At 51.4% G+C, this 27,882-nt stretch overlaps 2 protein-coding genes across 4 annotated transcripts; both read right to left on the reverse strand.

Annotated features, from left to right (window-relative positions):
- Positions 1-572: 572 nt before the first annotated feature.
- On the reverse strand, positions 573-10,808 carry TXLNA (taxilin alpha). Of its 3 annotated transcripts, none has more exons than XM_050983258.1 (11): positions 10,133-10,808; positions 8,997-9,130; positions 7,203-7,523; positions 6,303-6,394; positions 5,409-5,579; positions 4,546-4,740; positions 3,820-3,939; positions 3,606-3,680; positions 3,187-3,279; positions 2,902-2,997; positions 573-2,449 (listed from the first exon to the last, which is right to left on the reverse strand). In XM_050983258.1, the coding sequence occupies exons 2-11, from the start codon at positions 9,103-9,105 to the stop codon at positions 2,165-2,167; spliced, it is 1,557 nt and encodes a 518-aa protein (XP_050839215.1). In that variant the 5' UTR covers positions 9,106-9,130; positions 10,133-10,808; the 3' UTR covers positions 573-2,164. The 3 variants fall into 3 exon arrangements, with proteins under 3 accessions (XP_050839215.1, XP_050839216.1, XP_009096806.1); XM_050983259.1 differs by having other exon boundaries at positions 10,111-10,808; XM_009098558.4 differs by lacking the exon at positions 10,133-10,808 and adding an exon at positions 9,398-9,963.
- A 778-nt stretch (positions 10,809-11,586) lies between these two features.
- On the reverse strand, positions 11,587-27,810 carry KPNA6 (karyopherin subunit alpha 6). The gene is made up of 14 exons (XM_050983257.1): positions 27,660-27,810; positions 21,509-21,618; positions 20,201-20,296; positions 19,421-19,520; positions 19,077-19,171; positions 18,091-18,222; positions 17,834-17,922; positions 16,928-17,027; positions 16,050-16,213; positions 15,352-15,430; positions 15,138-15,263; positions 14,530-14,657; positions 13,669-13,847; positions 11,587-12,489 (listed from the first exon to the last, which is right to left on the reverse strand). Exons 1-14 carry the CDS (start codon positions 27,661-27,663, stop codon positions 12,305-12,307), a joined length of 1,587 nt encoding a protein of 528 aa, XP_050839214.1. The 5' UTR covers positions 27,664-27,810; the 3' UTR covers positions 11,587-12,304.
- Positions 27,811-27,882: the final 72 nt, after the last annotated feature.

Consider the following 27,882-nt stretch of genomic DNA (forward strand, 5'->3'; position numbering starts at 1 on the left):
GACATTTTGGAGCCGATGGGGGCACAAGGGACCGGCCGGGAGGGGGTGGGGGTTGGTACCCCCAGGGCCGGGACCCTCGGGGCTGGTGGCTCTCGGTGGCTGCAGCATCCCGGGGAGGGACACGCCAGGTCACACTGGGGACACCTGAGCAGGGACATCCCTCCCAGAGGAAAGAAGAGCAGAGCTCTGGGACACGGCAGGAGGAGTTTGTGGGGATTGGGAGTGGGGCTGCTCCCCAGTGAGCCCAGCTGTGAGCAGCGGGGGAGCCACGGAGTGCCCAGATGTGCTGACCGAGGGGGACAGAGGGCACACAGGTGCCATGCGTGAACGTGAGGGGACAAAAACTTGGGTAAAGAACAACCAGGGGAGATGCTTGCAGCCTTCAGAGTGACACGATGTTACTCTGTAAGGGTTGAAGCTTTCTGAAATTGTATGGTGACACTCTGGGTATCGTGGCTGTCTCAGCTGTGACAGGACATGGGGAAGTTGTGTCCCACAGAGCCACCCTCCACATTTTTGGAGCCCAAAATCTCCACCCCGTGGTAAAGAAGAGAGACACCAGAGGCAGCAGCGAGGTTGGGAGTGTTTCTATTGGATACAGGATACACACGAGGAGGTTTCTGTACCTTAACAGGGAAAAGACAGAAAAAAAGGGGGTTTGGTGAATTTCTAAGGGGTTTTGCTTTTACTGCAGTCCCGATGTCAGCAGCAGCCTTCACTCAGCCTGGCTGGGTTACATTCATGGACCCTCCCAGAGGAACCATGCTGACAGCAAGGGGCTGGAAGACAAAGCCACCACAGCTCCAGGACTGTCCCAGTGATGTCCAGCACGGCTCTGTGGGGCCTCAGAGCCCGTCCATGCCCTCCTCAGATCTGGATTCCCTGGAGGAAAAGGAGACGTGGAGGCAGGTCCTTCATGGAGGGAAGATGTGAGAGCAGCTGTGGTGCCAGAAGAGAATCCCAAAGGGATCCACTGGATACATCCAGGGCGGGGAGCAGCTGCCAGCACAAGGAAGGCAATGCTGGGAGTGCAGTCTGTCACAAACAGAAGCTGCAGCAAGGTTCGAAGCGAGCCGAGTCTTCCAAAAGAACAGCGAAAAGACAAAGTCCTGACAAACCAAGGGAAATCCCAAAACCCGGTGCCAGCAGGTGCCACATCTGTCCCTAAACTCCCTCCCAGCACATCCAGGCCCCGTGGGGTGAGGCAGCACTGGGAAGATGCTCTTCCAAGCAGAGAAGGAGAGGTGGGGCTGGGATGGCACGGGCAGCCCCAGGCAGAGTCCAGGAGCTGATCCCGGCTGGAACAGCAGCTCCAGGAGCACACACAGCTCTGAGGTTTGATCCTCCTGCAGTCCCAGCTCTGTGCATGCCTTCAGGGCTGGGGGGCACCTCCCCAATCCCTGTGCACAACGATGCAAACACCTGGGAATGAGACCTTTGGGATAACTGTTTAATACACTTTGTGCACGTGTGCGTTCAGCAAAGAGGCAACTGTGAATTATAAGGCGGTTTTGAGATTGGCAGGGCCTGGGAAGAGCAAAAATTCCCAAGGGTGGGACCAGGCACCCCCTTTCCTGCCTCTCCTCGTCCCCGTTGCAGACACAGAGCCCACGGAGAGCAGGAACGGCCTCTTGTGCCCTCAGCTCACACACGAGCTGCCAGCAAGAGCCAGACCAGGAGCTCCCTCCTGCCTGGCAGGGGGAACAGGGAGAATCCACTGCTGGGAACGTTCTGGAATTCTCCCAGCTCTGCTGTCACTCCAGAGTGGAGTCCTTGTGATGGTGGAGGCGTGTCCCTTGTCCCTGTGCTGGGGCACAGATCTCCTGAGCCTGCAGTGCCCAGGTCCTTTAGTGAGAGGGACAATCAGCTGAGGCTCCATATTTTCAATATTCACACAGGCAGGGAGCTGGGCCCTTCTGCTTCTTATGGATATCCATAGATAAAGTGTTGCCCTGCACATTTTTATATCTCTTATATATATATATATATGTATATATATATAAAATCTTAAAAAAAACCCTCCAAAAACCTAAACTAGGAAATCTCCCATCCCCAGGAGGGCTGTGTCCTGTCCTTTCCCACGTGTCCCAGGACAGGGAGAGTGGAATCTAAAGCAGCTCCCAGGTCACCCTCCCTCAGCCCAGCTGCGTGCCCTGCCCGGGGCTCAGTCAGTGCCCTGCTCAGTCCCTGCTGCTCCCGTGCTCAGTTCTGCCAGGCTTCCTGTGCCATCCGGGCTCTGTGGGGCCTTTCCTGGGCTCAGGGAATCTGGAGCTGCCTCAGAGCTGTCCCGGGGTGGCTCCTTCAGGGGCTCCAGCAGCTCTGTGTGGGCACACAGGTCCTGCACCTTCTTGTTGAGGTCGTTGCGCTCCGTCTGCAGCGCCCGGCACAGCTTCTCCAGGCGCTGGATCTTCACCTGCAGCCCCTCCAGCTCCTTGTCCCGCAGGGTTTTCTGCAGGGAGAGAGGCACAGAGGGAGAGGTGAAACCCCAGAGGGATAGGAGAGAACAGGGACAGCTGTGGAATGGAGGGAGGGCAGGGTGAGGTGGGATATTGGGGTGGAATTCCTCCCTGTGACAATGTAAGGCCCTGGCACAGGGTGCCCAGAGCAGCTGTGGCTGCCCCTGGATCCCTGGAAGTGTCCAAGGCCAGGCTTGGAGAAACCTGGGATAGTGGAAGGTGTCCCTGCCCATGGCAGGGGGTGGAATGGGATGAACTTTAAGGTCCCTTCCAGCCCAAACCATTCCATGACTGATTCTAGGGAAGTCTGAGGGGAAACCAAGCAAACCTTCAGCACCCAAAGGACCAAGGAGCTTCCTCCTCCCTCTGCCCTCACAGAGCACCGAGGCAGGACCTGTCCTGTCCCCATCCCACCCTCCCCAGCTGCTCCAGAGCCTCCCCTCACCTCCTCTGCCATCTCCAGGAGGGCCTTGTTGCTGCTCTCCCAGCGGGAGCGGTACATGGTGGTCTCCTTCTCCAGCTTCTTGATTTTCTTGGTCATCTACAGAATCACAGAAAGGACACAAATCGAGTCACAAAATGGCCTGATCCCCCCCCAGGGATCAAAAGAAATAAACCCCAGGAGAGCAGTGCAGTGACATCCCACAGGTCCTCACGTGCCACCCCAAATTTTGGGTGTAGACCTAAAATTAACTGAAATTTGGAGCAGGGAGGAAAAAGCATCACCCACCTTCTCCATCTCCTGTTTGAACGTTGTGAACACTTCACTGCTTTTGGAAAGGGTGTTCTGGAACTCCTCAAACTTCTCTGTGTACAGAGCCAGCTGTGGGGAGAGACAGGGAGCTGATGGCAGCAATGCCTGGAAAGGGGAGAGCCCAGCCAAGGGACAAGGACAAACTGCAGGAGCTGCTCTGCCAAAGGCAAATCCTGTCCCAGGGAAACACCCTCAGAGCAGAGCATTCCACAAACTCCTCCTGGCTGTGGCAGGCTGATCCCAGGATCCCAGCACTGGGAAACAATCCCTGAACAAAGCTCACAAATCCAAACCCAGCAGGGATCCTGCCCCGCTGTTTTCCAGATGAAGGAACTTTGGGTTGTTCAGGGAGGGAGGGAAATCCCCAAACAAAACAAGCTGAGCAGGGAACTCACCTGCTGCTTCAGGTGGGTCTCCTGCTGCTTCATCAGCTCACACATCCTCTGTGATTCCACAGCTTCCTTCAGCAGCTGGGGAAGAGCAAAGCCGTTACCTGGGAATGCTCAGGAGAGGCACAAGGAGCTCCTGGACATGCCAAGATCTGGGATAACACCCAGGCATCCACACCAAGACCCAAAAAGTGTCCCAATCAACTGCTCCAACACTTACAAAATCCTTCTCCCGCTGGTGCCTCTCCTCTGCCTCCTTCAGCATCTCCTGGGCCTGCTGCAGTTTGGCATCCACCAGCTGCTGCTGCAGCTCCTTGTGCTTGAACACCTTGTCAATGTGCTGCAGGGGGGACACACAGCTCAGGGCACAGAAAACTCCTCTGGCTGCCCTAAAGGGCTCCAGCCCTTCCCTGGGGGGGCTCAGAGTCAAAACCACTTTTGATTTTAGCCCTTGGAAAAAACAATCACCACCTTTATATGAAGAATTACAAGTCAAGAGAGTTTAAGCAGAATGATAGTTAATCACAGAGTGAAAAATAGATTTTGGGGGTTTTTAGAATGGGGGTTCAGGGGACAAGATGGAGGAATCTGGGCATGTCCAGCCTTTCTCCTTCTTCTTCTTGGCCTCCATCTTCTGCTGTGATGGTGGCACTTTGGGATTGGTTTAGAGTGGAAGATCACTGTCTAACACAGGTGAGAGGTATTCAGAAGTTATTGTAAATATTGTCCATGTCGTTTTTAGTATAAAAACACAAGCAGTGAGGCAAGCAGTGTGCCTCAACCTGACCTGCCAGACAGACCTGTGGCAAGTCAGAAAAATAACATTATAAATAATAAACAGTAATCAACCTTGAGAACGAGAACAAAAGAATCCTGACTGCTCCTTCCACTGCAAGCTCAGAAAAAGAAGTCTGTCCACCTCTCAGAGGTCCTGGGGCTGACCCACCTCCTCCCTGAGCTCGTACTGCTCGATGAGCTTCTTGAGCCTCTCGGCCAGCTCCATGTTCTCCTGGCGCAGCTTCGAGTTGCGCTCGTTGTGCTGCTCCATCTGCAGCTGGATGTCGTTCAGGGTCACCTGGAAGTGAGAGGTCACCTCCTTCCTCTTCTCCTCCTCCTCCCTGGCACGCTGGACGCCCTCCTCCTGCAGCAGGGATGGAGCAGGTAAGGGAGGAGCTCCCCAAAATGATGTTCCCAACCCATCCGGCCTCCCGTGATTCCTTATATCCATCCCAGAATGATGTCCTTATATCCATCAGGAAAACTTCCCTAAATGATGTTCCCAATGAATTCAGCCTCCCATTATTCCTTATTTCTGTAAGAAAAAATTCCCAAAATTATGTTCCCAATGAATTCAGCCTTCCATGACTCCTTCTATCCCTCAGGAAAACTTCCCAAAATGATGTTCATACATACACCAGGAAAACTTCCCAAAATGATGTTCCCAACCCATTCAGCCTCCCATTATTCCTTATTTTCATAAGGAAAACTTTTCAAAATGATGTCCTTACATCCATCAGGAAAACTTCCCAAAATGATGTTCCCAACCCATCCAGCCTCCTGTTATTCCTTCTATCCCTCAGGAACACTTCCCAAAATGCTGCTCCCACTGAATTCAGCCTCCCATCCCTCAGGAAAGGACTCTGGCCCTCTCCCTTCCCTCCCTCCAGGGGACAAACCCTGCGCCATCAGCTGGGACGCTGCCGGCAGCGATGGCTCCACACCAAACCCCAAACCCTGCCCTGTCCCCGAGGGGGGCACCCCTGGCAGGCTGAGGGTGCCCAGCTGGCTCTGGGGAGGGCTCCAGGGCACCTTGAGGGTGCGGTTGTGCCTCTGCAGCTCCCGGCACAGGCTCTCCAGCTTGCTGCGGGCCAGGATGGCCTTGCTGTGCTCGCTCTGCAGGTGATCCTTCTCCTGCACCAGCTGGCTCTGCTTCTTCTGCAGGATCCTCATCTGCTTCTGCGAGTTCCTGTGCTCCTCCAGCTGCCACAGGGGAGCAGAGGCTGTGGGGGCAGCAGGGCAGAGGTGTCCCCCCCGAGGGGACACCACCTGCCCTTGAGGGGACACCTGAGGGGACACCATCCACCCTCCTGAGGGGACACCACCTGCCCCCCTGAGGGGACACCATCTGCCCTCCTGAGGGGACACCTGAGGGGACACCATCTGCCCCCTCCTGAGGGGACACCATTTATCCCCCTGAGGGGACACCATTTGTCCCCCTGAGGGGACACCAGCTGGCTGTGCCACAAGGCCAGCAGGTTTGTGACACCCCTGGGCAGAGCAGTGACCCAGAGCCCCAGGGTTTTTCTCCTTCCTCAATTCCCACCCTGCTGGATCTGGAAGGAGCTCCACGCTGCCCCAGCACAGGGAAAAGCCACCCACGGGCACTTTGGACATGCACAGGCAGCCCCAAACCTCCTCCAGCTCCACATCCACACTTGGAACTCCACCTTGGCTCTGGTTAAACCTGGGATCAGCTCTGTGTGGCTGAAACTCAGCTCCTCTGGCACCCAGATGTGCCAAAATTCCTTCTGTCCAGGCTTCACCACCACCACCAGGCTGCAGCCAGCACCACCCACCCTCTGCTGGGCAGGGATCCAGCACTGCAGGGGTCCCAGGACACCACAGAGCTCCAGTGGGACCCTGGAATGTCCCTCTCCAAGGGCTCTCTGAGCTGCCACATCCTCCCCCAGCCCCAGGACTCACCAGCTCAGCGTATTTCTTGCACAGAGCTGCCAGCTTCTCCTCTGACGTGCTCAGGGTGTTCAGGGTCTGCATCAGCAAAGTGATCTCCTTGCCTGGAAGGAGACAAGGAATGGGAATGATGCAATAAATGGGATAGAAATGGCTTGACACAGAGCTCTGGCTTGGAAAGGTGGAAAAAGGAGGGGCTGAGCAGGTTCCCAGTGGATTCCCAGGCTCTCCCCACGGTGGGTGAACTGGGGCAGTTGGATTTTGGAGGGGAAAACCATCCCTGGGCTGGCTGGAGCCAGCTGTGCCCAGCAGAAGAGAAACCCATGGAATTCAGAGCCTGAACTGGGTGCAGAACAGAACAGGAGAATGCTCCCAAACACATCCAAGGCTCTGACTTCCCCCAGTGGATAAAATCCACTTATCCTCAATTTTATCCACTTTAAATGGACAAAATCCATTTATCCATGCACTGATATCCTCGGGAACAGCTGGAGCAGGGAATCCTTCCCCTAAACCCTTAGGGAGCTGGGAATCCTTTACTTAAACCCCTGGGGAGCAGGGAATACCTTATCTAAACCCTTGGGGAGCTGGGAATCCTTCCCCATAACCCTTGGGGAGCTGGGAATCCTTCCCCATAACCCTTGGGGAGCTGGGAATCCTTCCCCATAACCCTGGGGGAGCTGGGAATCTCTCACCTAAACCCCTGGGGAGCTGGGAATCCTTCCCCTAAACCCCTGGGGAGCTGGGAATCCTTCCCCTAAACCCTTGGGGAGCTGGGAATCCTTCCCCATAACCCTTGGGGAGCTGGGAATCCTTCCCCATAACCCTTGGGGAGCTGGGAATCTCTCACCTAAACCCCTGGGGAGCTGGGAATCTCTCACCTAAACCCCTGGGGAGCTGAAAATCCCTCACCTAAACCCTTGGCTTTCTTCTTCTCCTGAGCTTTCTTCTGATCCCTGTCCCCAGCCTCCTCTCCAGGCCGGAACTCCTCGCTGCCCTTGGAGTTCTCCTTCTCGCCGTTGATCTCGGGGCCTCCTGGCTCCTGCTCCCCGTTCCTGGGGGAGTCACTGCGGCCCTTGTCGGGCTCCTCGGGGGCATCCCCGTGCCCCCCATCCTCCCCTGGGTTCTCCTGGCTGGCATCCACACAGTAGGTGCTCAGGATGTCCTCCAGCTGCCGGCTCAGCTCCTCCGAGACGTCGCGGGAGGATTTGGGATCCTCCTGAGTCAGGGGAGCTGGGAGGGGAAAAAGGGAACATAAAAAAGAATTAATTGATTGATTCTCTTCCAGCCAGGTCTCATAAGCTGTTGGTGATGTATTTCACACCCAAGATAGCTCAGCTGCCTTAGAAGGTATAAAATCAGCAGGGTGGATTCTGTGGGAGTGCTGGAAACCAAGCCCTGACATCTGTCAGGAAGGAGAATTCCCCCTCTCCCCTCTTTGGTTTTTTTTTTTAAGGAAAGCAGGTTGAGTGTGAGCTTGGAGCTTTTTAGCATGACAATGGATTTGAAACCTGGGTAAGAGCAGCTGGGGATGGAGCAGGCAGAACATTCTGGCAGCAGGCAGGAGAGGGCAACTCCTCCAGGATGCACACACACAGAGAAATAGGGGAAAAACCAGAACTGATAAAAGGCAAAACAACAAAAACTCTTTACAGAGAAAAACCCAGCCAGGTGCAAGAGCTTCTTGCTCCTGGTAAAACTCCTCACAAAAGCCATTAGTTTCTTTGTTCTCTTCTTTTTCTAGTTAATTGCTCAGGCAATTTTTTGGCTCCCATCCAATTGCCCATCCTTAAATTTGAGGTGAAGTCCCCCAGGTCCTGTGAGGTGCCTTTCTAACTAAAGAGAGAAACTTCTGAGCTTATTTCCTTTCTAAGGGGACAAAAGATGGTTTTGTCACCCCATCAAGGGGGCACATTCCCATAAATTGAGGTTTTCCCCCCCTCCTCTCACCCTGCAGGGAACGGGAGGTTTTTCCTGGCTGGACTTGCAGGATAAGCTGCTTTGTTCCATTCCCAACAGCCTCTCCTTTGATCAGCAGAGCATGACCAAGCCCCTGACATCTGTCAAGAGGGAGAATTCCCCCCTCTCCCCTCTTTTTTTTTAAGGAAAGCAGGTTGTGTGTGAGCTTTTCCCCCCCAGAGGAATTGGCAGCTCCAGGGTTGGGCTTTTTAGCATGACAATGGATTTGAAATTTGGGTAAGAGCAGCTGGGGATGGAGCAGGCAGAACATCCTGGCAGCAGGCAGGAGAGGGCAACTCCTCCAGGATGCACACACACAGAAATAGGGGAAAAACCAGGATTTTCTGCTCTGGAAAACCACATTTTTCTGCCCAGGAAAACCAGGATTTTCTAGCCTAGAAAGCGAGGATTTTCTGGCCAGGAAAACCAGGATTTTCTGCCCTGGAAACCCAGGATTTTCTAGCCTAGTAAGCCAGGATATCTGCTCAGGAAAACCAGGATTTTCTGCTCTGTAAAATCACTATTTTCTGCCCATGAAAACCAGGATTTTCTAGCCTAGAAAACCACGATTTTGAAGCCTAGAAAACCAGGATTCTCCGGCCTGGAAAACCGGGATTCTCCATCCCTACAAAGAGCTGGAATAAAAGCAGCTCCCTGGCTCCTCCCAGGCTCAAAGCTGCCCTCACACATCCCAGGGAATGCCGTGGGCAGGGATAGACCCCCCCCAAGTCCCCAGGGGTCCCCCACCTTCTGGGGGAGCTGCAGCCTCTGGTGAGTCTCCCTCTTCCAGCCCCATCCCGCTGCTCGTTCTGGAAGGACGTGGAGCTGCTTTGGTCTCCACTCCCTGGTTCTTCATCACAGCCTTTGCACCCTCTCAGGCTCTGCAGAGACACAAGGGAGAGGTTTTGGGGACATCTGCAGGATTTTTGGAGTCATCAGCCCTGGCTGCCAAGGAAGGAGCCTGTTCTCAGCAGAAGCTCAGTGCTGAGGAAAGCATCTCTTGATTCCCAGTTTGTGTCAGGATAATTCCTGTTGGAATCTCTCTCTGGAGCAAGGCAGCACCTCCCAGCCCACAGATAACAGGATTTTCATCTCTGGGCACAACCTCCTCAGCCCTTTCTGCCCTTCCCAACTCTGGGATTTCACACCTGACCCAGAAATCGGAGCTGGCACAGCACAGAGGTCAATTCCTGCTGAATTCCGCGGCCAAGGAGAGCCTGAAATCCCAGCTCCACATCCCCTGAGGGGTTTGGATGTCCTCAGCCTTCCCATTATCACCCTAATCAGGAGCTGCGGGGGCTGCTCCTGCTGGTCCGGAGGGAAAGAAGGGTCCCCGGTTATACCGGGACCGGCCCTGCCGGGGCTCCTGAAAGGAAAACCCGCGGGCAAAGCACCGGCAGAGCCCGGCCCGTGGCAGCACCCACGTGCGGGGTGTCCGGGCCAGCGCCCTTCATCACCGGCACCTGCCCCGCGCCCCGGGCGCTGCTTTTCCGCTGCTGCACCCGCGCAGCTCCGGGGCCGGAACCGGGGCACGGCAGCGAGAACCGGGGGGCGATAACCGGGGTTCGGGGGCGATAACCGAGATACGGGGGCGATAATAACCGGGGCTCGGGGTCGATAACCGGGGTCCGGGGATGACCCGGCCCCGCAGCCCCCCGGGAGCCGCCGGCCCATGGCTCCCTCGGCACCGGCAGCCCCAGCCCGCCCAGCCCCGCTGTCCCGGCCCGTGGTGCCCCCGTTCCAACGGGACCCGGCCCCCCCAGCCCCGTTATGGCCCCGGGCGGGGTCCAGCCCCCGGTGCAGCCTCCGCCTCCCCCCCCACCCCCCGTTAAAGCGGCCCCGCGCTGCCCCCTCCCCGCACCGCCGTGACGTCACGCGCGCACCCCGTGACGTCAGCGCCGGCGGTCTGACGCAGGTGTCGCCTCGCTCCTCAGCCAACGGGTGCGCAGGGCTCGGCGGGGGCCCGGCGCATCGGCGGGGCGCTGGGTGCCCGTGTCCGCCCGGTGCCGCTGTGGCGGCGGTTGTGGCGGTTCCGGCGGTACCGGCGCTGAGGGAGCGGCTCGGCCCGGGGCCTCCAACGGCCGCGCGTGCGCCCGCCCGCGCCGCCGCCCAATCAGCGCCCGCCGCGCGGGGGCTGCCGGGAAGCACCGGGGAGACGCGGCAAAGGCGGCGGGAGGCGCTGAGGGGACTACAGCTCCCGGCATGCTCCGCGAGAGAGCGGCCACAGGAACTACAGCTCCCGGCACGCTCAGCGCGAGGGTTGCCATAGGAACTACAGCTCCCGGCCTGCTCTGTAGGGCTGGAATGAGAAGAGGATGAGGAAGGAACAGGAGGAAGAAGGGAAGGGGGAAGGAAACTGTATCCTACAACTACCGCCATGCCCCGCGCTTGGGGAAGAGAGGATGAGAAAGGGAACTGTGGCCTACAACTCCCGGCATGCCTAGCGCATGGCTGCCCTGGGGACAATTCCCGCCCTGCTCCTCTGGAAGAAAAAGGAGATGAGGAGGAGGAAGGAAGAAGGGAAGGGCGGGGGGGAGGAGGGAAAGGGAAAAGTGTGGCCTACAACTCCCAGCACGCCCTGCGCACACCCAACCAGGACTACAACTCCCAGCACGCCCCGCGCGCCCCCGCTGTTACCGGGCACCGGCAGCCCCTCCCAAGGTCACCGATCCCCCCCGGTCCCCCCAGCACAGCACAGCCGGACACCTGCACAGGTGCAGTTTATTCGATCCACAACAAGGGCTAGGCTCCCCCCGCAGCCCAGAACCGGGGCTTGGCTCCTCTGCTTTGACTGAAATCGTGGCAAAGTGGCCCAAAAAGCGCCGCGGGGGCTCGGGGAGCTCCGCGATGACGGCGGGAGGAGCAGCGGGGCAGCCCCGAGCCCGGAGGTTTCCAGTCGTGCCTGCCTCACAGTGCTTATTTACAGCAATCACAGAAATTTCATATAGAGTTTTCTCTGTGGCCCAATTAGACAAATATCTCCCTATCTAGAATATAAAAAATACAGAGATTTGCCGTTTTTGGAAGTAAAATGTGCATTTATCTGACTGTGAGCAGGAGAAAACCTGAAAACCTGGTGCTGCTGGAGCTCCCATCACTGCTGGCAGGTGGAGCCAAATCTTCCTCCACCCCAAACCACCCCAAGGCAGGAAAAACCCAGAATTCAGCCCATGTTTCTCATGGCAAATAAAGTATTTCAAGTAAAGATGAAGGTGGGTTTCAGCATTTCAGAGCTCTGAGATCAGTCAGTACAATGCAAACCAAACCTGTGCAACAGCAGCTGTGCTTCCTGCTCCAAAAAAATTCACCCCAGTTCCCATCTTTGGGCTCTTGTTGCTTTTTTTTTTTTTTTGTTTTGTTTTTAATCCTTGGAAATACCACTAGCAGTTCTTAAAAAAAAAAAAAAAAGAACAAAAAAACCAAAAAAATCTAGACAAAGGGAAGCAGCAGAAAAAAAAAAACTTCCCAGCAGTGAGAGAACTTCTCATTTTTTTTCTGTCCATTTTCAGTATTTTTCATCAGGGAACTGATCCTGGCTTCACCAGGACTGTCCACCTGAAGGAGGAAGGCCAGGGCTAAATTTTGCTCTTGGCATATTAAAGAGTCTTTAATAAAGAGTAACATGTGCAAAAAAAAAAAAAAAAGAAAAAAAAGAAAAAAAAAAAAAAAGAAAATTTAAATAGATCAAGCCAGGTTTTGCAGAATTACTGTGGCCAGAACAGCTCCCTCCTCTCTGTGTCCTCACCCAACGAGAGCACTGGGGAGACACCACCACAAAGAAGCCACCAAGAGGTGCCAGCTGTCACCTCAGTGTCCTTCCTGCCTCCAAAGCCAAGCCAAGGTGAGCAGCAGCCCTGAGGAACCAGGAGCAGAATTTCCCCTTCTCCTCTCCGGGCGCTCTCGGTGTTTGCAGAGTTTTCCTAAACAGGTGCAGTGGGTGTCCAACCTTCCCAGCCAGGACCAGCAGCTGCTCTCCCAAACTTTCCAGAAAGTTTGTGGTGGGTTTTGTTTTTTTGGGTGGGTTTTGTTGAGTTTTTTCTTTTTTCCCCCCAGGATTATAGCTGGAATCCCTCCATGGGAGCCTCGGTTTGCTGGAAGATGTATTGCTGCTGGTTCTCGTCCACCTGGGGAGCCACGGCTGCGTCGTCCTCCACCCCAAAGTAGTGCTCAATCAAATCAAAGGCTTTCTGGTAGATCTCCTGGTTCTCATGGCTCTGGAGGAATTCTATCTTATCCAAACCTTTGAAGGAAATAAAATGGAATGGGATGAAAGGAAGGAATTCGCTCTCCAAACAATTCTGTGAGAATAAATCCACACCCAAACCTGTTGCTGTGATATTTTATGAAAAATCCTTTGGCTAAGATCTTTTTCTCCTGAGAAGCCTCAGAAATGAAATGTAAACAATTAAATCTGCAGCTGTGGAATGCAGCTTTGATTGGTCTCATGTGGTTGTTTTTAATTAATGGCCAATCAAAGTCCAGTTGGCTCGGACTCTAATCAATCACAAAATTTTATTATCATTCTTTCCTCTCCTTTCAAGCCTTCTGATGAAATCCTTTCTTCTATTCTTTTTGTATTAATATTTTGTATAATATCTTCTTTTGTTTTAATAGACCATTTTCTTTTAATATAATATCTATAATGAAATAATCAATCAGCCTTCTGAAAACTGGAGTCAAGATTCTCATCTCTTCCCTCATCCTGGGACCCTTGCAAACCCAACCACACAAACCCAGCTGTGCCAAAGCCCTGGATCTCAGGGTTAGCTCATCCAGATGTGCTCCCAGCTGCAGGCTGATCCCAGATTCCAGTGGGGTTAGAAAGGAGGGATTTGGTGGCTGCAGGGGGTGGGGAGGAGCAGGTCCCAGGAGCCTCCAGCTGCCCCAGTTCAATGCAGTGAGCACAGAAAGCATCCATGCACTCTGCACCCTCAGGAATTCCAGGAATTCTCCTTGCAGGGAGAATCAGGACACTCAGAGTAATGAGAGGGCAAACAGACACTGCCAGCTCACAGGGAGCTTCAGACCAAAATAGGAACTTGTTCCTCCCTCCAAGCATCGAGAGCAGAACCAAAAAAAAAAAAAAATCCATCAGCACCAAATTAAGTCACTCCAGGGAAAAGCAAAGTCTCCCTGGATGGATTTCCAGTGTGAAACTGGGTACAGTCAGAGCAATTTTAGACCCAGAACTGTCACTTCTTACTTAGCTCAGCTCATTTCTAGCTCATATGGTGCAAGCCATGATTTTCAGCTTGGACTCCAGGTCAGAGTTTTTACTTCCAAGTATTTTTCTCATCACCCACTCAATGAGTTTGAAAATATTTTGGAATAAATATTGGCTATTTTGGAATACAATAACCCCTGGAACAGAGCAGAAAAGCACCCAAGAGCCCCCTGCAGGGCCCAAAGCCCCACCTACCATAGGCCTCCTCAATCAGGCTGCAGTAGGGGTTGATCCCAGTCCCACTCTGGTTGGCCTCCTGCTCTCCCAGCCTCAGGATGTTTTCCAGCCCGTTCAGTGCCACCAGAACAATCTTGGAGTCCATGACAGTCAGCAGGTCACACAGGGGTTTGATACAACCCAAATTCACCAGGTACCTGCAGGGAGAGAGCAGCACCAGCATCACTGCCTGCTCAGGAGCTGGGGAGCTCCATGGGAAAGCAAAGGAGATGAGTCCAACTAAAATGAGTAAATTTACCTCAAAATACACATTTACTGCTCTGCAAGGTTAATTTTGATCCATTTATTTGCATTGCATGCAACCCTATTTTCAGAATGTTTTTTAAGGAAAGGAGCCACTTGAAATCCAGGTGCTGCTCCAATTAAGTCAAGTCCACACTGGAATTTTATCTGTCTTTAAATTTGGACATTTAGCCTCAACTACTCCTTCTAAAATCCAGGTGCTGCTCCAATTAAGTCCACACTGGAATTGAATCTGTCATTAAATTTGGAAATTTAGCCTCAACTACCCAAAGCCTCAACTACCTCAACTGCCACTTCTGAAATCCAGGTGCTGCTCCAATTAAGTCAAGTCCACACTGGAATTTTACCTGTCATTAAATTTGGACATTTAGCCTCAATTACCCAAAGAGAGATGGAGAAAATTTGGGATTAAATTATCCTCATCCAGAAGGAAATCACAAATTACAGCCCAGCTCTGCCTGGCTCGGTTACTCTCCGGAATCTCTCCAAATTCCTGCTTTGCCTGGGAATTCCCCTGAAGGCAAAGCTCCCAGGAAGTGAGGCAGGTGTGGGCCAGCAGGAGAGGCTCAGGAATACCTGATCTGCTCAGGGGTCCCTCCTGAGGTGGCGTTGGTGATGGCCCAGGCTGCCTCTTTCCTCGTGCGGAATTCCGCCTTCTGCAGGATCTCGATCAGCACCGGGAAAATGTTGGCATCAATCACTGCCTGGGAAGAGAGGGCAGGAGAGGCCTTGGCATTGGCAGCACTTCCCAAAAGGTTTCCTGACAGAAACCTCCCCTTCCATATCCCCATCCCAAGCTGAAGGGATTGCTGTGCTTTATTCTTCAGCCAAATCCTGCCAAAAGCAGATATTCCATAACCAGCACTCTGGAACTGAGCAATGCTCAGAGCTCTGCTTGGGGAGGTCAGGGAGAGGATAATTAAACCTCAAGGAGCTCCAGCTCTTCCAAGGGATAGAGGATGGACAAATAGGAGCTGTATCTCCTCTAATTCCAGTGATCCAGTGGGCTTCAGTCCATGTGCTGCTGCCATTCCCATTTTTTAGCTCATTTGGCAGATTTGCAAATGGCTGCAGAATAAGAGAAGTGAACCAATCCAGCCTCTAAGGGTCAGGGAAAAGCTGCAAATCTTTAATGCTGAGCTTGGAATGTGGGATCACTGCAGGCAGGCTGGGGAAGACTGTACCTGGATTTGTGCTCTGTTCCCTGCTGTGATGTTGGATATGGTCCAGCACGCCTCTTTCCTGATGGATTCCTTGGGACTGCTCAATAAATGGAGGAGGCAAGGCAGGGCTGAGCAGTTTAGAATCACCTTTGGGGGAAAAGGAAGCACAAGTGAGATCACCAGTGCCAGGCACTGCACTCCCTGCAGGGAATTCAGGGAATTCCTCTCCTCTCACCTGGGTCTGGATGTCATCCCCTGTCACGATGTTGCCAACTGCTCGAAGAGCTGGAGAGGCCACTTTGTAATCGTTGTGCCTGCAGGAAAAGTGTGCAAAAGACAAACCCAGCTCCATCAGACCACTGGGATATTCACCATATTCCCTCCCCATCATCCCATCTGCAGGATTTCCTTAGATTCCATCCCCTGCCACACAGAACACAGGGTAAGCTGAGCACAAAGCCACTGAAAACAAAGCTGCAGCACAGTTTGATCCTTTGCATCCTGAATCCATCTCCTTTTCCACAGAGATTTTGGAGAAACAAAGCCAAGCTGATTTCTCCTAGCCACTGTTTTTTATTTCCCTCATACCCAGGCTTCCATTTGAAAGCAGACAACACTCTGCAATCATTAAGGAAATCTGGGAAAGGAGAGAGAAAGTTCTTCCCACTTGTCTGTGTAGTTGCCCCACACTCCAAAACTGGTTGAATTGCAGAAATTTATAGGGATAATAAATTTGTTTGTTCTATCAATAAATTTGTAATTGTTGGGGCAGAACTGGAAAATCTTCAGCTCAGGAAGCCAAGCCAGCAAATTCCAGCTGTGAACCTGCTCCAGACCCTCCTGGGTCAGCTCAGGTGCCTGGATCCCGAGTGCACAGCAGATTTGGTGGCATTTAGAGATGGATTGTCACTCATTCTCCTGCCAGATACTCACATTAAGAGCTCCACCAGCCTCCTGCACACCCCTGAGTCCACCACAGCCTGGATCTTCTCGTTGGGACCATCGGACAGGTAGGACAGAGCCCAGCACGCGTCTGCCAGCAGGTCAGAGTCACTGTTGAACAACAATCGGGACAACACTGGCAGGCAGGGGGACACCTGCAACAACAGCCACCACCCAGGGTTAGTCAGCAGGCCAGGACCACCACACCTGCAGGCAAACACCCCCTGCTCCTGCTCACTGCTCTGCTCAAGCCCTGCATGGCCACAGATCCCTCCCTGCCACCTCAGCTTGGCTGCTACACTTAATTTACACTGGGAGCTCCTGTTAAAGAGCTCTGCTCCATTTCTGACTCTCAAAGTTCATCTCAATCATTTATCAATGGTTTTATATTTACACTCAATTCAGATTTCACCCCTCACCAAAGGCTTCTCAGCTTATATGTGAGGTTTCACTTAAATCAGCATGTTTTCACTGGTTTTTTAAAACATTTTTGTGTTGCCAGAGGAGGATGAGACACTTGAAAAAGCAGCAGGACCTTTAGTGAAGTTCCCTGGACAGGGAAAGGGAAGATACCACAGCTCACAGGAATTCTGGTGTTTAGCATTTCCAGGTCTCAGAATAGCTGTTGGTTGTAATTGAAGTTTCAAAATTCCAGAGTTCACAAGAAAATGGTTTAGAGAAACTTTCTAGGGAAGCCTGGGCCTGTCCCTTATTTGAGGGGTGCAGCAGAAAGGTTGGGAAAAATTAAACATGCAGGAAAAACCTCATCCTGTGCCTTCCTCGAGTTCAACAGCCCAAAAAAAGCCAGCCAAAGCTCTGAAGTGGGTGTGTCCCCAAATCCTGGCTGCCACCAGGGCATTGCTCCTCACCTTATCAAACTCAGGAGGAGGACTCTTCCCTCTGCACAGGTTTGACAGGGCCCAGACAGCGTTTCGTGTCATGGTCAGCCTGGTGGACGTGGTGAGGAGCCTGAAGAGAGAATCAGCAGGGATTACTGGCCTTGCTGTGGAAGCAGAGGGAACCAAAGAGTTAAAAATGAACCACTGAGCTCCAGTTCAGCCCAGGAGGACACTCCCAGTTATCACCAGGATCCAAGTGACACAAACTGCTCAGTCTGAGCTCAGAGTGAGTCCTGTGGGGTGAGGAGCCAGGCTGACACCAGGAGCAGCAAAATCAGCTACGTGGGACAAAACCTCACTTTTCCAGGCTGGGATGAAGATTAATTCTTGTCAGAGAATTAATTCTTAGCAGAAAAAATGAGCCCAGGCTGACAGAACTCATCATCACCACGCTGAGGGAGGTGGTGTGAGAGACCTGATCCTGCTCCAATCCCAAAAAATCCACAGAGAGCAGGAGCTGAGGGACACCCTGTGACTCCAGAGCAGCATGGAGGAGTTTTATCCACAGAATCCCACTCCTCTGAGGCAGAGATTTGATTCTCAAGGATCTCACAGTGCCAGGGATTCTGTCAGGAATATTATCCACACAATCCCACTCAGACCAGAGGTTTGATTCCCAGGGAATCTGTCAGGAATATTATCCACAAAATCCCACTCCTCTGAAGCAGAGATTTGATTCTCAAGGATCTCACAGTGCCAGGGATTCTGTCAGGAATGTTATCCACAAAATCCCACTCAGACCAGAGGTTTGATTCCCAGGGAATCTGTCAGGATTGTTCTCCACACAATCCCACTCCCCTGAAGCAGGTTGGATCCCCAGGCAATCTGTGGCCCAGCTCCACCAGCACTCCCAGAACTGCTCATGGCTATACTCACATTAACAAGGGGGGAAGAATGGCACAGTTCAGGACATAATCTCGACACACAGAGCTGTCCCCAGCAATGTTCCCCAACGCCCAGACAGCCTGGAAGGAAACAGCAACAGCTTCAGCATTCATTTTCTGAGAGGGAGAGACAGATTGCTGAGAAAGCAGCAATCTGTGCTCTGCAGCCAGCTGGGATCACTCCATTTAAACCTTGCATTTGGAACAGGTGGCTCTCCCCAAAATCCCAGAGTGAGGAGGGATCCTTACCTGCTCCTGAACATCCTCAAAGTCAGAGTTTAGGAGCTCTATAAAGATGGGAACTGCCCCAGCCTCGATGACTATTTTGGTTTGTTGGGAGGTGCCCGAGGCAATGTTGGTCAGGGCCCATGCAGCCTCAAACTGAAAGGAGGGAGAAAAGGAATGAAATCAGCCTGATCCAGAAAAATAAAGGAATAAAATCAGCCTGATCCAGAAAAATAAAGGAATGAAATCAGCCTGATCCAGAAAAATAAAGGAATAAAATCAGCCTGATCCAGAAAAATAAAGGAATAAAATCAGCCTGATGCAGAAAAATAAAGGAATAAAATCAGCCTGATCCAGAAAAATAAAGGAATAAAAATCAGCCTGATCCAGAAAAATAAAGGAATGAAATCAGCCTGAGTCAGAAAAATAAAGGAATGAAATCAGCCTGATCCAGAAAAATAAAGGAATGAAATCAGCCTGATCCAGAAAAATAAAGGAATGAAATCAGCCTGATCCAGAAAAATAAGGAATGAAATCAGCCTGATCCAGAAAATAAAGGAATGAAATCAGCCTGATCCAGAAAAATAAAGGAATGAAATCAGCCTGATCCAGAAAAATAAAGGAATGAAATCAGCCTGATCCAGAAAATAAAGGAATGAAATCAGCCTGATCCAGAAAAATAAAGGAATGAAATCAGCCTGATCCAGAAAAATAAAGGAATAAAATCAGCCTGATCCAGAAAAATAAAGGAATAAAATCAGCTGAATTAGGTGATTTTTGCCAGATTTTTTTTTTTGCCTGAATGAAATTATTTTTCCAAGAATTTAATTCAGAGCAATTTCCAATTTAATTTGTTTGCCTGAGCATTACAGACTCGTTTTGTCTTCTCCCATAGATCACATAACCTGCATTTTTGAGGTTCAAAATATCACTTTCCCCTCACAGCACCTGTGGGTTCACAGGATAAACAGCTCCACACCCTGAAGAATTGATAACAGAATCTCCTTTACCTGTAATGTGCAATTTTCACTTCTTTTCAGGAACTCCACGAACCTCTCCACCACTCCCTGAGTGTTTATCACCTCGTCTATTGGAGGATTTGGCTCTGAAACAGCAAGGCAGTGTCAGGGACAGAACAAGCCTGAAGTGTTAATTAAATTATCTCAAATTGGGCTGATTTGACTCATCAGGGCAGCTGGGCAGAATCATTTTCTGTGCAAATCACACAACTGGCAACCATCAGCAATACAAGAGATGATCACATTTCTCAATTATGGATATTTTTTCCCCCCCAACCTGCAAAGCTTTTGTGCACAAACCCCTGTAAAAGGCAGGCTCTGTGGGTTATTTTTACCTTTGGAGAGTAATTTCCTGAATTTCTGAGTGGTTGCTAGCTGTAGGTCAGGGTCATCTGAGAAAAGCATCTCCACCATCTCTCCTGTGATCAATCCCTCCTGAAAAGAGGCAGAGGAAACAGAAATGGTTCCATTTCAGATTGAGACATCACATCTACAATTTGGGCTCGGCCACAAATCCCAAGATTCAATCCTGGGGATCCCAGCACAGCAGAAATCCCCCAGTTCCCACCTGCAATGCTGGGGGGGAATGGGATGAAAGGGAAAGAGGGGATAAAATGGAATTAAAGGACACTGGAGGAGGATTTTGAAGGTGGGAATAACCCTTGATAAAGCAGAGTGAGCAGTGGGATGGGGATTTCCTGGCATGGGCTGAGCTTTGCAGGGCTCCTGGCTCCATTGGTGTCCCTCTGGATTCCTCAGGAATAAATTTTCCCCTCAGGAATAAATCTCCTCTTTGCATTTTAGCCAAGGGTTTGTGGCTGTTCCTGCTGCCTGCACCAACTTACACAAACATTCTGGAAAGTCAGGGAATAAAACCATTGGAGTTTGGCAGTTCCATGGAATCCCAGGATGGTTTGGGTTGGAAGGAGCTGAAAAATCACCCAGCTCCAGTTCCTGTCCAAGGGCAGGGACACCTTCCACTACCCCAGGGTGCTCCAACCCCCATCCAGTCTGGGATAATTCCAGGCATGGGGCAGCCACAGCTTCTCTGGGAATCTCTGCAGGGCCTCAAAGCATGAAATTAAATTAATTAAATCTGTCTGGAGGCACCTTACCCCACCCGTTGTGGAAGTGACATAGGAATCCACCAGGAGACTGTCAAACATGGAGTCATCTTCATTGATCAGCTCCACATTCCTTCTTTTGAAGAGCTGGTGGGGACCAGACACAGGGATTGTTATTAGAAAGGAGCCACCAACAGGCTCCACAACTCGATGTTCTTGTTCCTCAACCAAGATCCCTCCTGGACTGAAGGAACCTGAGTGAAAAGGGTCATTAATGGCAGCTCTGCGCTCCCAGGGCTGCTCTGGCACACACACTAAGTGCTAATTCTTGCTCTCAGATATGCAAGTGTCACAATCACTGAGCCACCAGGAAAGGCAAGTGCAGATTTTGACCAAAATCAGGAAAAATGGGCAAAAAAGTAGCTTGGATAAGGTGCTAATAAAGGAAATATTTAGTTCCAGATGTATCACTTGGGAATCACCTCGTGCTTCCAAAAAAGAAATACACCCAGGGTCAAGGCCATATTTTCATTTGCTCCTCCTGTTTTCTCCAGGAAATAATCCCATTCACTAATTATATCTAAAAAAAAAAAACCCCACCAGCTTTAAAATCAAAGATCTATGAACAACAACAACAAAACAAACATACAAAAAAAAAACCAACTTGAGTAGCCCAAGAACACCAGAGGAAAAAAAAAAGAAAAATGCAAGATATCAGAACAGAAAAAATAACTGCAAACAAACATTAATGCACAGATCCTTGAAGGCTCCAGCAGTTGAGGCTGACAGAGCCTGCTCCAGGTGAGTGACCTGCTGCAAGATTTCAGTCAAAATAGGAAAAATGACTGCACACAAAGAGATCCTTGAAGGTTCCAGCAGTTGAGGCTGACAGAGCCTGCTCCAGGTGTGTGACCTGCTGCAAAATTTCAGTCAAAATAGGAAAAATTACTGCAAACAAACATTAATGCACAGATCCTTGAAGGCTCCAGCAGTTGAGGCTGACAGAGCCTGCTCCAGGTGAGTGACCTGCTGCAAGATTTCAGTCAAAATAGGAAAAATGACTGCAAACAAACTTTATTGCACAGATCCTTGAAGATTGCAGCAGTTTAAGCTGGCATAGCCTGCTCAGGTGAGTGAGTTACTTGCTTTAAGATCTCAGAACAGCAAAAATGACTGCACACAAATTTTACTGCACAGATCCTTGAAGGTTCCAGCAGTTGAGGCTGCCCCAGCCTGCTCAGGTGGGCTCAGTCAGAGCAGAAAAATGATTTCAAACAAAGTTTAAGCACAGCTCCTTGCAGGCTGCAGCAGTCTGGGCAGTGTCAGGGCTGCCCCAGCCTGCTCAGGGGAGTGAGTTACCTGCTGCTCCCGTTTCTGCTTGCGCAGCTGGATCCCCTCCTCCTCTCTCCTCCTGCGCATCTCCTCGGGGTTCAGGGCTTTGTTCTTGTAGCTCTTCATTCGATAGTTTTCTGTGGAAACAGCAGCAATTCTGGAATTCTGCCTCTGGGGGTCCTTCCCATGGGAGAACCAGAGGGAACCCCTTTATTTGCCCTTGGTTTTCAGCAGCAATTCTGATTTCCCTGCTATCAGCATAGCATTTTTATTCCCAGATCGATTCCCAGAGAGCACAACCCCAGCAGGGTGAAGGAATGGAGTTTGGAACAGCAGGGGAGGGACAGGCCCTGTGTGTCCCACCAGGTGTTCAGAACCTGACCTACTTCTGCTAAATGCAGCAATTCCAACCTCATTCCTCCCGAGTTTCCCTCCCAGTTCTGTTTTTCCTCCCTCCCAGTCAGGGAAGGGACACTCCAGGTTTGGGCACAGCTGAAGGCAGCCAGGGCCAAGCTGTAACTGAGGATGGCAACCCCTGAGTGCCCCAGCTGTCCCCCCCTGCTCTGAGCATGGCAGGAACTGCCCAAACTCTCCCATTTCTGACATTATTTGCACATTTGTGCCTTTCTCAGGATAAACCTCAGAGGCTCAACTAGCCTTGAACCAAGTTACTCCTTCAGAACTCATTTGAAAACCAATATTTTTTGTTTTTTCCCAGCTGCCAGGAGGAAGTTTGCAGTTTTATCTCCTCCTCATTTCAAGCCTGAGGAACCCTCAGCCTTGTGGCTCACAGAAAGTTTCAGTCCCACTTATCAACAACCTCCAGCCACTCTGGAGCCCTTCCAAGATCAACTGGAGAAGTGTCAGACACAAAAGTCCACAGCCAACCCAAGAAAAAACATCTACTAAATACAAATATCCAGCTTTTCATTACTAAAGAGAGAGAAGACAACAGGGAAAAAATAATATTTAAACAGGAGAGGAAATAAAATAATTTCAGTCCTTTGATTTCCCAAAACCAGCTAAAAAGACAAAAAAAAGAGAGAAACCTACAGACTTTAGGGGTTTATAGCAACCCATAAAAGAGCCAGGTGTCAATTTGCATTCAGAAAATGTATTGAAGCACCACTGCTCTGTTTTTATTTGTATTTCCACCCCACTGTGCCTCATGCAGCCACAGGGAAGAGTAAGAGCTGACAGCTTAGTTCTCCAAACAAATTAAGGATCTTAATCCTCCTTTTGGAGAGCAAAGCCTCCAATTAAAAGGTGGTTTTGGAGAGGAGGAGGAAGGAGCAGTGGGGATGCCCAGGATCACCAGCAGCCCCATAAATAGCCAAGGGACACATGACAGCTCAGCTGCCTCCAAACTCAGCTGTGCCAGGAGCAGCCAGGCCCAGGACACTCAGCACCTTGTCCTCTAAGGGTTTTTTTAGTCCCAGAGCACCCATAACTCCCATCCTGCAGGAAACCCCAAAGAGAACTCCTCAGGGCTGCCTGGCACAAAATCCCCTGGTTTTTCTCCCACAGTTTATTCCTGCAGATGATTCCCATTGATTTTTTTATTCCCCCCCCACCCCAGGCCATCATCTCTGGCAGGAGAATGCTGATTTGGGACATTCCAACCCGTTTCCATGGCAACTTTAGGGTTTTATAGGGTGGGAGAAATGCAGGATCAGGAGCTCCCAGGGAGCTCTGGACTGCAGCAGGAGCAAACCCATGGAATGAAACACAGCAGGATAAATTCTGTCTTTCGAATGTTTCAGCAGCAAACATCACCTGTGGTAACTCTGAACTCCAATTCCACCTGTGGGATATCCCCAAACCCATCAGGGGCTGGGAGCTCTCAGGAATGGGGGAGGAATCCTCTGCTCCTCAGGAAGAGACTCCAGCCACAGATTTTCACTTTATTCTGGACAGATTTGCTTTTACAGATGTGCCAGTGGGCACTGAACTCAGAGATTTCACCCAAGAAAACAACAAATCTGCCAAGATTAATTCAATTTTTAAAAGTTCTGATCCAGCTTGGACAAAACATCCCTTCTGCTTTGGGAATCCCACAGTTCCCCAGGTTGGAGCTGTCTGGATTAGTGAACTTCATTCATAGCTCCAGCATGAAATAAATTTTTTAAAAATCAGTATAAGGATGAAACTGAACTGAACACCTTCCCAATTTCCTGTGCAAAGGAGCTGGAAGAAATTTGGCCTCTCTTGCCTTCACTGAGGGTAAAAAATTCCTCCAGCTGTCAAAGAATTACAAGCCCAAGCTGCCCCACTCATAAATTGGAGGATGAGAAGCTATTTCCCATTTTAAAGACAGGAAAAACGGGGTGAAAGTTTGACTTGGAAGGCTCAGCAGGGCACTGAAATCCCTGGAAATGCAACTGTAACTCCAAATCGTTACTCTGACAGCTCCTGGATGCTCTGGGTGGGGAATCCAAGCCTGACTCCTTTTAATTTAATTCAAAACAAGAAACATTTGCTTCCAAGGTTTCCTCCAGCTGCTGCTGAAGCCCTGGAGCTGAGTCACTGCAGGACTTGTGCTGCTGAGTCAGGGCCAAGGCACTGCCAGCCCTGACACGGCTCTTCTGGAGCCAAAATGTCCCTTCCCACAGGGAATGTTCCCCAGGGAACCTTCCAAAGGTGGCTCTCAGCTGCTCCCTGTAAATAAATACACTTGAGGAACTCCAGCAGCACTAATCTGCCAGTTGGTGCCCCATGGGGACATTCCCAGCTCGCAGGTGACCTCCAAAGGCCCTTTCCATCCAAGTTTTCCCTGGGATGGGATAAAGTTGGTGATTTACAATTTAAACTCCTCTAAATTAGACAAATTGCAGCAAAATAAAGGGAGTGAACTGCTGAGTTTCACCTCGTTCCTTGTATTTCTCCAATTCCCTGAAATCCCAGAGGATCCTGCCATCATTAACATCTCCAGAGGATTCTTCTAGAATGAAAAATGTGTCCAGATTTAGTCCTCTTTTTCTAGGGTTTCAATTCACTTAATAAAGTGACAACTTTATTAAGTGAATTGAAACCCTAGAAAAAGAAGACTAAATCATCTGCACTACTTAAATACAAATCAAATGAAGAACTACATCAAAGCAGTTGAATTAATTTTAAAAGAGCAGCTCTGAGCTGCTGGCAGAAATCAGTCAAAACCACTTTTTTTTTTTTTAACTGTCACCAACAGTTTTCCAGTGAATTAACAGAAAAAAAAAAAAAAAAAACAAAAGGAAAAAATTCACTTTGCTTGCTCAGCAAATGAAGATAAAAATCCTGTCCAATAATCCCAACTCTGGCTGTGCCCACAGCCCTGGAATTCCCCCAGCTGCAGCCAGAGCCTGGAAAGCAGCAGAATTCTGCAGTGCTGACCCTGGGGCAGCTCTGGCTCCTTGTCCCGGGGGTTCTGGGGGGGTTTGGCAGTGTCCTGAGCAGGGTGGCCCTGTCCCTGGGGCTGTCCCCGCTCCGGGACTGGCTGTGCCGGTCAATCCCCGCTCCCTCCCGCGGCTCTCCGGGATGTGATATCACCCTGGAATGTGCAGCGCTGCGAGGGGGAAGGGACAGGCACTGAGTTCTCTTGGGGGGAAGTTCAGCGGCAGGCAGAGTTTGCTGCTCGTTGTCCAGGGTTCAAACAAGATCAGGAATCTTTTTGGAATGTCCCTGCTCTGCTGGAAAAAGAACTCAGCACTGCTCAGTCCAGGTCTCAAAGCTTCCTACTCCTGATTGGATCTTTTCATCCCAAAATTTCAGGGGTTTAAGTTCTCTTCCAGCTGATTTGTCCATTCAGATTTCCTTTAAAAATCTTGCACAAGTGTCAGCTGAGAACAGGCCCTAAAACAGGGAAAGACTTCAACCCATCCACCCAAACTCGACCCAGCAGAGCTCCAGATTAAAACCAAGCAGAGATAATTACAGAGGAATATGAAATTCCAGGAAATCCATCCCTTCCAAGCTGTGCTTTGCCTCAGAAACAAGCAGGACTGTGGGATTTGCTAAGCAGATTTACCTGGAGCTCAGCAGGACTGAAAGCCTGGAGGAATCAGGACTTTCACTATTGCAGATTTTAATGATCAAACTCTCCCCCTTGACAAAGTTCATGTTTGCTCTGCTGAACCCAAGCAAACAAAGCAAATGAACTGTTAAATTCATCAGGTGGTTTCATTGAGAACTGAGCATTAACAGTGCACTAAAAAAGGCATTTATAGTGTCATTGGTGACAACTCCCAACAGTGTCATTAACTTCAAATAATGAAAAAACAGCCCTAGCTTGTTTAAAAATAATAAAGTTACAAGAGGATAATTCAAACAAGGGGATAGTAAACTCCTAGAGGGGTGGGAAGAAGGAGAAGCTCCTGTGCACAAAGTTCTCAACTCCACATCAAACTGCCCCAAGAATTTCCAGATATTTTTCTCCTCAGAGCTGCCAGTCCAGGTTTTACATCTGAAGCCATAAATGAATTTTCCCAAGCTGTCCAGGGCTGGGAGGTGCAGCAGCCACACACACACACAGAAGTGGTCACTGACTTCTAGAGCACCTCAGGAGAGTTTGGAGGGGGCAGAAAAGTTCCTGGTGAGATCATGACAAGCAAGATCATTTAAAAATGATCACAGAGCATTTCTGAAGCTTCCCTGGTTTGGAAGGAGCTAAAAACTCATCCAGTGCCACCTCTGCCATGAGCAGGGACACCTTCCACTGTCCCAGGCTGCTCCAACCTGGCCTGGGATAATTCCAGCCACAGTTTCTCTGGGAAATCCATCCCAGCCCCCCACAGGGAAGAATTTCTTCCCCATATCCAACCTAAACTTGCAACTTTAAAGCCATTCAGCTTCTGAAGCAGCTCTGGTGAAAAGACAACATTGTGGGTGGAAAATGGAAACATTTTAATATTTATTTCCACAAGATCCTCACTCAGTTTTGAAGGAAAACACAGCTGCTACAGGCTTGGCTTTTCCACCTCATCCTTCCAAACCTCATCTTCCTACAGGAACCCTCAAAAAAATAGAAATAAATAAAATAAAATCCACCTTTCCTCCTACATCAGGCACATGGAACCAAAAAGCTGCTGGAATTAAAGTGCTTTTTGAAGGAGAAGCACTGAGCAGGGATTTATTTGCAGGGGACAGAGACCTGCCTGTAACAGATGCCATTCCTTGCCAGAGGTGTGGTGTCACCCCTGGTGACACAGGGACACCCACAGTGGCACTGAGAGCTCAGGCTGGACTTTTAATAAAAGTTCCCAGCACCCCAAGCCCTGCTGTGTTATCAGAACCCAGGAGAGGTTTGTGGGGTTCTCCCCTGAACCCCGAGCTCTGGGGGAGCTCAGGACCGAACTCCAGCAGTTGGGGGAAGAATTTAAATGGAGTTGGGCCCCAAATACCCCAAAGTGACAGCAGTGACACCTCAAAACCGGGGGTATCTCATCCTGACACCCCCAAACCCGGGGTCCTGCAGCCCTGGCACCCCCAAACCCGGGCTATCCCACCCTGACACCCCCAAACCCGGGCTATCTCACCCTGGCACCCCCAAACCCGGGCTATCCCACCCTGACACCCCCAAACCCGGGCTATCCCACCCTGGCACCCTCAAACCCGGGCTATCTCACCCTGACACCCCCAAACCCGGGCTATCCCACCCTGACACCCCCAAACCCGGGCTATCCCACCCTGAATACCCCCAAACCCGGGCTATCCCACCCTGACACCCCCAAACCGGGCTATCCCACCCTGGCACCCCCAAACCCGGGCTATCCCACCCTGGCACCCCCAAACCCGGGCTATCCCACCCTGACACCCCCAAACCCGGGCTATCCCACCCTGGCACCCCCAAACCCGGGATATCCCACCCTGGCACCCTCCGCAGCTCCCGCCCCACCCGGAGCTCCCCAAAGGCGCTGCTGGCGCGGCCCGAAGCGGTCAGAACCCCCAGGCCACCCTCACCGAGAGCCCCCGAAGACCCCCCCGCCCCCAGGAGCGGCCCCGGGATGACTCAGCGGCCGCGCCGGCCCCGCCGCCCTCAGCCCCGGGAGCGCCCGGGACGCCGGTGAGAGGCGAGGGCGGCGGCAGCGCGGGGCGGACGGGCTGTGCGCGCTGCCCGGCCTCGGGGCAGCTTCTCCGGCTCCACCCCATCCCCTCGGCCGTGCCCGGAGCTCCCCGAGCCGCTCCCGCTCCTCAGGGCCCTCACCCATCGCGGCGGCTGCGGCGGCGGCTCCGGTGGTGGCGGCGGCGGCCAAAATATGGCGGCAGCGGGAGGGGCGCGGGCCGGACGGCGGCCGCGAGGGGCCAAACCTGTGCGCGCGGAGAGAGGCGGGGCGCGGCCGCGGCGTTCGGGCGCCCCCAGCGAGCGGGGACGGAACTGCACGGGCGGTCGCGTCCGGTCACTCGTGTGCTGTCACCGCTGTCCGGTC

The sequence above is a fragment of the Serinus canaria genome, chromosome 23 (genome assembly GCF_022539315.1).
Source record: "Serinus canaria isolate serCan28SL12 chromosome 23, serCan2020, whole genome shotgun sequence".
NCBI classification, from domain to species: Eukaryota; Metazoa; Chordata; class Aves; order Passeriformes; family Fringillidae; genus Serinus; species Serinus canaria.